The sequence below is a fragment of the Rhopalosiphum maidis genome, chromosome 2 (assembly GCF_003676215.2).
Source record: "Rhopalosiphum maidis isolate BTI-1 chromosome 2, ASM367621v3, whole genome shotgun sequence".
Taxonomy (NCBI): Eukaryota; Metazoa; Arthropoda; class Insecta; order Hemiptera; family Aphididae; genus Rhopalosiphum; species Rhopalosiphum maidis.
The window spans coordinates 78,898,573-78,911,046 of NC_040878.1; the positions used below are offsets into that span (position 1 = coordinate 78,898,573).

Sequence of the window (12,474 nt, forward strand, 5' to 3'; positions counted from 1 at the left end):
TATTATGCTTCAAAATAATTAATATACTATATAGTTATAATAAATAAATAAATAATACGCTATTTTGAAGTGTAGGAATATATTAGAATCTGTTTATTTTTTGACAACGATATACTATTTCATTCAACTTCAAAATTATAATATATATACTTTTTTGAAATTTACATTATTTTATGTAAGTAGATATATTTTACGTAATAAAAACATATGTATTTTAATATAACAAACATTTTTATAAGAAGTATACTATATCAGTTCACTTACTCAACCAATCTGTAGATTTATAAACATAAATATTTGGTAAATATAATTATTAAAAAAAAAAATGTTTAGTAGTTATTAAAATTCTACAATAAAAAATATCGACTCATTTGTTTGTGTAATTCTTTTTTTTAGATTGTATAAGGAGAGCGATTAATATATTTACAATTATCTAATTTTTCAAGTATTAATAATATTATATTAAATAACACTTTAAAATAGAAAAAATATTTTGATACTCGACTTTCTGTTAAGAAAATAATTATAGTTGATAATTGATATATTTTAAAGTTTAATAACGTTATTAAAAACTTTAATTTTCACAAAATATTTGTATTAGTTTTTTATTGATATGATATAATTTTCAAAATATTTTAACTATTCTAATGCCATTCATAAAAATTATTAATAATACTCGATTTATGTATGATGAAATTACATAAGTCTACACCTTATTTATGTATTAATTTAAACAAAAGAATACTATTCAAAAGAATAACTAAATATTTTTAATATTTTTGTATTACACGAATGTGGCCATGTAAAGTAGTTATTGCTCATTATCTAACATTCATAATATACCATTTTATTTTAAAAATACAAATTTGTACTATATATTTTTAAGGTTATACAATATGATTATACAATAATTATTTATAAATCTATTGTCGTTAAGTATTAATTATTAAACAAATATGTGGCCTTACTCTTGAAAAAATTAGCTGTATAAATTCAATAAAATATTTAATAAATTTAAATTGTTACAAATTTATACCTATAAACTAGCTATTATTATATAACGGGCACAAGGTCTAAAAGTGCAATCACATTTTACATATATTTAAATAAACCAATATATGGCAACAGAAAGTAATACAAATATCAGTTAATATAACTTAAATAATACAACATTTTGAGGACATAAGTAATTAATAATTAACAAAACACACATTAAATATAATAGGTATTATGGACTAAAGAAGGTAGGGTGTTCATTGGCTAAACGCATCATTCAATCAATTGGATTGTTCTATAACCATAGTTAGTATGATGGGAAGGAATTAAAAAAGCATAACGTGATCTAAAAAAACGAGGAGGAACTTTAAAGTTAATTTGGGATAGTCAGGAGGGAGCATCAATACAATTTAATTTAATATATTGTAATCTTACGATAATATTCACTAATATTTTCATCCTTTAAATCTGAAACTTTAAATAGGTATTTGCTTTTTTAATACAATGCTCTTATTTGTGATAAATATTAATATTCAAAAAGAATTATCAATAAGTTTTTACAAAATTATATTACTCTAACAACGCTTTAAAACTATCTAAACAAAATTCATAGTTGTATTTATAATTATAAGTGTTCGAAATTTTAGATTGACAAAATTGAATATTTTTGATTGAAAACTAAATTGATTTTATTTTGTACAATCAAATACATTTACATTTGATATTGAATATCAAATATCTAAGCTGTTGCCGCCATAGCATAATATAATATAATATAATAAAATAATATAGGTACCTAATATAAATATAATGTAAAATACTATCGGTCACGGAGGAACAACCGATCGACACACATACACACAAACACTCGCCAGTCGTAATTTTTATATTTATTTTTTGTTTTAACACGACCACCGCCATTTTTGTCTTCCTCCGCCCGTTGTCGTAACCTAGGCCGTCGCGAACAATATTTTTTTATATATTTACGAATTGATAATTTTTATTATAAAATTATAAATATTTATCTATATTATTATACTTTTTATATTTTATTGCGTGGGCATTAATCACCATATATTTGTTAAATTGCCATATTTACATTATACTATTATTATACATATTCATTGCCGTATTTTCGTTATTTTATACCTTTATGTATATATTTGTTGAGTGTGAATTTTATTTAGAGTATTACAGGCATATGTAGTGGCTGGCCAGCAGTTCACCGACAAAGTGTGAGTTATATTTTACATTGTTATTTAGTATTATATATTATATGTACTCGTTGCGCCAAAGGGCTATCTTTCCTAACTTTAATTATCATTAAGGGCTTTTCTTTTATATTTTTCATATCAATTATACTAAGCAGCTATTGCATGCTTTAATAGCGGTTTTTCTATACTATAATGTGTTATTGAGCCAGAAGGGCCATAACTTATTTTTGTTATACTGTATTATATTTATATTTTATTCTGTTTAGCCATCAGGGCTACGCAGTTTTAACATTTATTAATTTATTATATTTTTCTATTCGTGCGATTTATTTGTTCAATTTTTATTACATCTGGTTGTGCAGAACCGGCATTTGGGTTAGGTCTATTATTATATTATATACATTTTTACCTGTTGGGCCAAAAGGGCCGTAATTTATTTACTATATTAATATATTATATTTTATACCAGATTATATTTGAGTTATCATTTATTATGCAGTTACCTATTCGTCCTTAGATTTTAAGTATACACACAAACACATCACTACATCACATAGCTCACTAGTTATACCTATTTACGCGGCGAACCCAACCAATTCTAGTTGAGCTATACACAATTTACATAATTTTACACAAGTCGGTCAGGAGTTGCCCCGATGTGTCCCGAATGCAGGTAGTCGTATTTTAAATTCAAGTATCCCCATTGCATCCAAGCACACATTGGTTCACAAAATTAGCTTTATAAAAGCTTATAATTAATAAAATAAATAAAATATTTAAAAATTTTAAATACAATATTGGAGCCATTTGGAGGTATTTGTATTTTAAATTACATATGAAATATAATTAATACATCAATAAATAGTATAATAATTATAGTGTTAGAGTTAGGTTTTTAAAACTGATTATTTAAAAAAATTAAAATTGGATATTTCCAACTTGTTTGATTTTGTAATCAGGGTTTGTATACATTTATTTTATTAATTTGTTTGGTTGTTTCCTGAGGACTCCAAACAATAGATTAAATTTTTATTTTAGCATCTGTTTGGCATTGTTTCAAAATTTCCAAAAGTTGAAATATTCTTGGATAGATAGTGAATTTAATTTCGAATGCAAACTTTCACACGCATCGTTGTCAAATACATATTGGAATTATAAGTATAGCTTACATATTTCAGGAGAAAAATCAGAATCATCATTAATATAAGTGTCTACTAAATAATCACAAAATGTTTGTTAGTGTAAATTATTACTGCTACTTTACTCTTTTGAGTTAATTAACCCTAACCTAAATAATAAAAGTGTTCGAATGTTTAGGAATATTACATTTTTTATTATCATTTATCAACACAATGTTGCATTTCAAAACTAATACAATTTTTTTTAAACAATTAGGAAAATTTTCTTTTATTATTATTAAACACTATCGCTAATTAAATTGTTCATTAGAATTAGTCCTTGATTCTTGTTTTACGAAAACTGTTATCTGTTATTTATAAATTTGGTAATAAAACTATTTTAGATTTGTTTCATAGTTTGATTTATTTAAAAAATATAATGTAATAATATGTAAAAAACGGGATTAAAACGGGACTATCTTCTAAAAACGGGATAAATAGCGTCCCGTTTGAAGTTTGTCGGGACAACGGGACATGATGACCAAAAAAGGGACAATCCCGTTTTAAACGGGACGTCTGGTCACACTAACTTAGCATGCACGAAGTATTTTGGTAACCGGGTGCACGGCCTAATATTGTATGTTCCCGGTCCATACATTAGCATTTTTGATAAGCAAAGTATGTGCTTGTGAAGCAGTTCTTAAAAAATATTAAATTAAATTATAGTATAATAGTAAATAATGTTATGATAAAAAAGATTTATAAAATTAGTTAACTATATGGAAACTTAAAAATATCGACACAAGCAAAGTTGTATTTTAAAAGTTTTTGGATTAATATCAAGTTAATTTCTTTTAGATATTCCTCAAATCTATTCATTTCATTCAAGGTATATATGATGTAAGACATATATGACTTAGAATTTGTTACATCAGAAAATTTCACATCTAAAATATATTAAATATATATTTATTTTGTTCTTACTGATATATTTACAATATTCTTCTGGAGACTTTGGAGGATCTGTGATAAATAAAAAATAAAGATGTAATTTTTGTGGATCACATTAGTTTTTATATGTTTCGTATTGTAAAAAAAAAATGTTAAAAAACATATCTATATATTATGCAATTAATGCGATGAATTAAATTAATTATTTATAAAAATTATTATGAAAAACAATTTTACATTTATACTTTATAACAATAAGTATTTACCATCCATATTATATTTTCTTTTACTGGCAAAATCGAAGAATTTAATTTCATATTCTAGAAAGTTTAATTTTGTATTATTATTTTATTTTAAACATTTATAATGTTTATATGAATTTTATAAAATGTTTAGTATTTCTTAGCTGTACTAAATTTAATTTATCTTATAAAAAATATTTACCAGGATTAACTTATTAATCTAATATGTAATTCTAATTATAAAAGTTAATTTTGATGAAAATTGTTAAGGATTAACCAGAATTGTTAGTCATAAATTAAATATTAATCATTGGTTAACCAAATGATAAAACTAACCTCAAGCTAACTTTTATCAATTCGGAATTAAATATCTGCACCCTTCGTGTTATTAACTAAAAGGATGTCTGAAATAATAGTTATTGATCCGAAAAAAGAGTGTGAACATCAACATTGCACAATATGTGACATGACTTTGATAAAGTTTGACCCCAATGTTTCCTGCGCAAACTAGCTAAAATGATTCACTAACCAATGTCTATAATATTATGGCCATTTATAACAAATCGCTAGATTCAAGTACGAATAGACACTGAGGCATTACAATTCACAAATACGTATACATCTGAAAAATCCTGGAGTCCAACAAGAATCAGTCCTTGATCCCTGGACCCACACTGTTCAATATATTATTCTGTCAGGATATACCAAAACCAAAAATATGTGAGTTGCTAATATATAGAGATGGTATTAAAATACAGAATAAAATTTTGAAGGCTCAATACAACACTAAATAGCTAAAATATTAGTGTGGTATAAGAAATGGAAACTCAAATTAAATCCCTTTAAAGCGAAGCAAATATCTTCACCCTATATACGCAGATACACAAACCCAACTCAAGTTCAAATTATTAAAACATTACACGGAATAAGAAGGATGGAGAAGTTATATATTTTGGAGTTATTTTAGACTAGAAACTAACATAGAAACTACATATCAATATAGTAAACTAAACCTAGCTTGTGCTCGGATGAAAATATTATATCCCATAGTAAAGTGAAAAAAACTTCAGACAACACAAAATAAATGCATAAGAATACTCTTTAAAGCCTTTAAAGCTTTATTAATATAATTTAAAATAATAAATTTACATTATTAATTATTTATATATAGGTATATATATATATACCTATGTATATTAATACCGGTCCTCTTTTAAATCTATTACAACAACTTGGATATAACATTTAAATTATAATTATCACTCTTTCTATATTATTATACTATTCACAATCCTAAGGACAAACTATAATAGGAATAAAGAAGAAAACATATGTATAGATTTATCATGTATTGGAATTATTGGTTAACTTGAAAAAGCTAAATCATTTAAATAACCAATCATTAACACTGTGTAAACCAAAATACGTAATTCACGATAACAAGTTTTAAAGCATATACCTTTGTAAATTAGTTTCCAAGAACCATACATTTTCACATAATTTATAAACTCCTTAGATGTTTCTGTAATAGTTAATTTTTAAATTACAGTCATCCATAGATACACATAAAATTCCATGTCATTTATGAAATAAAATTTTTTTTTATTACGCATTATTTATCAATATAGACATTGATATTATATTATCCATCTCATGTGTCACCGTTCGTAAGTTTATAGGTATAATTTTATGAATTCTACAGATTATTTGTATAATATCCATAAAAAAAACTCATTTACATATTATATAATAATATTATTCATTTTCGTGATACAGATAAGAACATATTTTCATATTTCGTATGGTTTTTACGAATAATAGACTAATAGGCAGTTAGTAGACAGACTATTTTTAGATTAGATAGCGGATAGTCTATAATATTATGATGAATACAGGTAGGTCTTTCTTAACGTATTAGACTACCAAGCTCCTAAAGCATCATTGATGCTTGACAATATGGCTCTCGTTATACTAATCCCTTATTAATCTAATAAATAGAATTATCTTAGTCCATGTATGTAACGTTTTTTTTATAGCTCACTACTGATGAACGATTTCTTACTGATCAAACGATAATAATATGATATGAACTAATTCATAAAACGTCAAATAATTGGAATTAACTTTTACATAGAATTATATACAAATATACAATAATCAAGAATCAAAAGTGTATACGTTTATACCAATCACGATTATTCAAGAGTCAAGATTTAAGACTGATGTTCTGAAGGCGTGAACTACCTACTAGTACTAATTGTAGTTTATAGTGGTAAATATACGAACAACAGCCAAGTCAATCGAAAATATAGTTCTGAGTTGTGTTGGGTACATAAGTAGTATTAGTAGTATGTGCACCTCGAAATGACTAAGTTAAATTTTTAAATTTTACAATTTAAAGAGGGATTTGCAGAAGGATTTGTCGGGTTTATTTATTTGTTGAGTTTTAGACAAAGTAGTTTCACTTATTTTATTTTTATATTAACAACACCGTTTGGGATCAGCTATAATTAATAAATATACCTATTATATAAACTATAAGTCATAATATTAATAAATTAATAGTTTTAACTGATTTCCATAACATCTTCATTGTTGAATATAACTAATCAAATTTTCTTAAAAACAAATTTAAATGTAAAGCTGTATTAATGCCTCTTTAAAATATGTCATTTGACAATGACGTACTTTTAATTTATAGAAATTAAGTAACTTACTAAATCTTACAATAAGACAATAGTTTATATATCCTTGTTCCTCTAAAATAATATATTACAAGTTAATTTATATTTAAATTGAATGCTCATTAGGTTAAAGCATAAATTAATTATTCATTTGTAAATTAGATTAAATACAACTATTATATAACATATAAGCCTAATTTATCTGAATAACATAGAAACAAGTTATACAATATTTGAAATGATAACATGTCATTTTAACAAATATGTGTGAACCAAATAAAGTTGCAGTCAGTGTCAGAATCTTATACTTAGGTACTTACTAAAAAGTCCTGATCCTTTTAAAGCATCTGTTAAGTTATATACAGACATTATAAATATGATATTGACAAACATAATATATATTATATATATTGGAAAAAAATATTTTCAAATAAATATTAATCTTCAAATAATTAATCTTTTTAGAGGGAAAAAGTTCCAAAATGTTTATGAAGGCTTGAGATAATTAGGATAAATTTGGAGGGATGTTTGAGGTTTCACTCTCTCCTAACAAAAATTATGAAGTTTGAAAAATTTGGTTTCAAATAGTTCCTATAATAAATCCCAAAATAGATGTGTAGGTTTGAGGTACATAGAAAAAAGTTAACTTCGTGTGAGCAGATAAAGGTAGTTATAGTTCAGAAAAAAAAGTTGGTTGTGTAAAATAAATTTAGTTTTTTTTAAATTTTGAATTTTATTTTATTACTTAAATTACATTGACCTTACTTTTTAAATATCACAAAGGTAAACAAGCAAAGTAATATATCTATAATATATTTACCATGTGTTCGTGTTTAAATTGTATGAACACATTTTAACCCGTCGTTGGTGCACATGTGAGCGACGCGCTCACACAGATAGTATTTTGAATATTATTCGTACACATATTATCGAATTAATCTGATAAATACCTTCAAATAACATGTCTATAAATATTAATAAAAATAAATTATTGTGCTATTTGCCGTTTCCTATCAGTTATCATTAGACAAAGTCGACAATACCATTTAATAGACCGTGTCAATATGTAAGGAGCATACGTCGAGCATATATAAAGTAAAAATAATTTTTTGAAATAAGATTGTAGTTTTTTATTTTTATTTTATAAATTATGAGCTGTACATAAAAAAGTGTTAATTTACTTTTTTGTGAAGGATAAAAATATACATATTTCTAGGTATGGTTTGATTTTTTAAGTTAATTAATCAATTAATATTAATATAAAAAGTAAAGTGTGAGCGCCGCGCTCACAGTGTAGCAATCATTTTACGAATTATATATGTACCAACGACGGGTTAAAATGAAAAGTTTAATAATTTGACGCCCCTTACCACAGCAATCTAAATACAATAAAAAACTATTAATTAAATTAATATAATACAATTAGAGATTTAAAAATGGTTTTAAAAAGATAGGTATGTCACTGAATGGATATAACTGAAGTAACGTACACTATTATTATAATTTATTGTTCTTCAAAATATCTATATGTATTATATGTTATGATATCATATTTTTCAATAACAAATATGTTACGTAACAAAAACTTTTTATTAAGTTGTTACCTATTACCAATAAATCTAAAGACTAAAAACTACTTGATTTATTTATTTCATACTTTTAGCTATTTAATGATTGTATATATTAAATATATAGATTTAGAGACATTGAATCACGTGTAAAATATACCCCACTATTCTAGTTTCATTATGTATTAATATTTCTGAACTGTGGTAAAATCGCATATATACCTATATTCTTTTGAATAAGTAATTTAAAATTGTAGATTAATTAAATTTGTATTTGATCCAGAAAATTTTTCTTTACCGAAATAAAATAAAAAATCAATAAAATAAAATCAATTTACCAATCAAAATATAAAAATATTTTTATAGTAACTATTCTACTAAATATAACATTTTTACGATTAATCAATAATCAGTACCAATGTTAAAATTTTCAAGATGACATGTACTTATACAAATTATTTAACTATTATATGCAGTGAAAAAAAAAATAGGTATTTTTAGTATTAAAAGATTGAATTTTTTTTTGTATAAAGTACAATAATTTAGAATTATAGCATAATATGTAAGTATATTTAAATTAATTTACCAATATTATCTTGGAATATTATTAGCGAATAAATAAGTCCTTTCTACGTTTGAAAATTATTTTTATATATAATGTTATAATGAGTTATTTTATTTTACTTATATAATAATAATCTACTATTTATTATCTGTATTCTGTAAACTTACCATTATATTCTAATAAAATAAAATGTATTAAATGTAATTATATATACATTATAATAATATAGTATGTCCATATTATATAAACATTATGATTAATAATTGATTATTTTGTAGCAATATATCATTGTAATTTTTTTATTTATACTAATAAGGTCAGTTAATAATTTAAAATTTAATAAACAAATAATATAAAATATAGTCATATGAATGTTAGTTAATATCACTCTCATATTTTAATTTGAATATAAAATTACTAAATCAATGTTATGTATTTGTTACCTTTAAGGCTAGCATCACTAAAATGTATTATACATATCACTGTTAATGACAACGTTATTAAAAATTCATAAGAAATCATAGTTATTGTTGAGATATTCACAAAAAAAGGGTATAAACGTTACGTTGCGTAGATAGAATGTGATTATTTTTTTATAAGTTACAATGTTAAGTTTGGTTTTTATTTAATTTATTAACAACTAAGTACACATTACAGAAATAATTTAATAAATCATTGTTTATTTTAAAAACTCATATATAAAACAAACATGGCCCACATTTATGGTTTACATATTTTTTTTTGTTTTTCTATACGATAAATAGTTGAAAAACAAATGACGATTGTTGGTAACTAAAACCAACCTCACCTATTTTATCAATAATCTAAGTCGAATAGTATCTATCAGATTTTGGCGGTTAGTGATGTGATGTGGCGCGTGAGTGATGTTACTCATTTCTCCGTTATTCAAATAAAATATTATCAACTATAAAAATTCGATGTATAGAGATAAAATATAAAAAAAATAGCACTATTTTTATTTAGGATGCGAGAGCGTAACGGGCGTTTTTTTTCACGATTTGTCGGTTGGTACAAAATTCAGGAGATCGGCAAATTTAGATTGCTTATAGACTTTTTTCTGCCAATTAAATGAATACGATAACACATTCTATTATTATGATATAATTACAAATAGTGGTATATAAATAAATAACAATTACACGCATGCTGATCGGCACTATCACGTCGTAATCCGAAGTCTGGTCCGCTCCGGCCTCAACTACATTTAAGTCCGGCTCTTTAATTTTGGGCGATTGTAAAATCGGCCCCAGAAAAAAAAAGTTTAAAAAGGCTATTGAGTTTACAATTAGGTCCGTGTTTCTTTCAGGTAAAAATTATTTAGATGTAAACTCCGCCCGGATAAATATGTTTTTATGTAATTTTCTTACAATATTTTTAAGAACCACTTAGCATTAACCAGGGGACACCACGAAGATACGATTTTAATATCCTCCAAAAAATATTTTCATTTCCGTATCATTATTCTAATAAATATTAAATTATTAATATATTATTTAATATTTAAATAGTAATAAATTAACGATAATATACTAGCAAAGAATTTGATTTTCCTAAAAAAAGTGATGGCCCTGAAAAGGGCCGTTTTAAGAAGAACTATTTGTTAAAAATTTGAGTTTAAGCACGTTCTCCGCGGATACGACGGGCCAGTTGGATATCCTTTGGCATTATGGTGACGCGTTTGGCGTGGATGGCGCACAAGTTGGTGTCTTCGAAAAGACCGACCAAATAGGCCTCGCTGGCTTCCTGCAACGCCATGACGGCGGAGCTCTGGAAACGCAAGTCGGTCTTGAAGTCCTGTGCGATTTCACGCACCAGACGTTGGAACGGCAATTTGCGGATCAACAGCTCCGTGCTCTTCTGGTAACGACGGATTTCACGGAGAGCGACTGTTCCCGGACGGTAACGATGGGGTTTCTTCACTCCTCCGGTGGCGGGTGCGCTCTTACGGGCGGCTTTGGTGGCCAACTGCTTCCTGGGAGCCTTACCTCCGGTAGACTTGCGGGCTGTCTGCTTGGTACGGGCCATTGTAAAATAGGTGATATCAATCCACGACTTATCTTCAGAAGAAATGTATACACAATGAAACACGGTGAGACAAACACCCTTTATTTATACGATTTTCAGAGGGTTGCTAACGTAGTATGATTGGGCCGAGGGGTGTGGTCTCGCGCATTCCTCGGTGTAGGGTATGTGGATCGATCGCATAAATACCGCGTTGTCGAACGGTAAGTTACCATTTATCTCAACAAACCTCGTCTTCGTTACAACCACTAATACGTCTACAGCAATAGGTTATCATGACTGGTCGCGGCAAAGGAGGAAAAGGTCTTGGAAAAGGAGGTGCCAAACGTCATCGCAAAGTGTTGCGTGATAACATCCAGGGAATCACCAAGCCCGCAATCCGTCGTTTGGCTCGTCGGGGAGGAGTGAAGCGTATTTCTGGATTGATCTACGAAGAAACCCGCGGAGTGTTAAAAGTTTTTTTGGAAAATGTAATCCGTGATGCGGTCACTTATACTGAACACGCAAAGAGGAAGACCGTGACCGCCATGGACGTCGTCTACGCACTGAAACGCCAAGGTCGTACATTGTACGGATTTGGTGGTTAATCACTCAATTTACTTAACTTTTTTTAAAAAGGCCTTTTTTAGGGCCACCATATTTATTATATCGAAATACATCGTGTATAAATGTTACTTTTTCATACTTGAGATTTTTTTGAATAATATTGGTGTATTCTCACATAAAATATTTTTAATAGACATTTTTAGTCAAAATATTCCTTTTAAAATCTTATTGTGGGTATCGCGGTTGAAAAGGAATTATGTAAATTTATTATAATACTGAGTTAGAACAATATTGGAAGTTGGTCTAATATATTTTTATACCATAAACGTGCTGCATACTGAACATTTTTAATTTAACGTATTATATCAATAATAATAACCCATATAGTAAAAAGTAATTTTAAAATAACTTTAGAAATATTTTTGGGAAAATAATGAATATTTTTTAAACATTGTTTAATGATCGACATATATTTTAAAAAAGATTAAAAGGTTTTTTTTGTTCGGAAAAAATAGTCTTCAAAATATATTTAAAAATTCGTTTTATT

General features: G+C 26.3%; 1 protein-coding gene across 1 annotated transcript; it reads left to right on the top strand.

The window, feature by feature from the left end:
* The first annotated feature begins 11,612 nt into the window (after positions 1-11,612).
* On the top strand, positions 11,613-11,968 carry LOC113551090 (histone H4). The gene has a single exon (XM_026953125.1). It carries the CDS (start codon positions 11,657-11,659, stop codon positions 11,966-11,968), a length of 312 nt encoding a protein of 103 aa, XP_026808926.1. The 5' UTR covers positions 11,613-11,656.
* Positions 11,969-12,474: the final 506 nt, after the last annotated feature.

Bases quoted from the DNA above. Each gene is read 5' to 3' on its own strand.
- LOC113551090 (XM_026953125.1), top strand. From the start codon at position 11,657: ATGACTGGTCGCGGCAAAGGAGGAAAAGGTCTTGGAAAAGGAGGTGCC.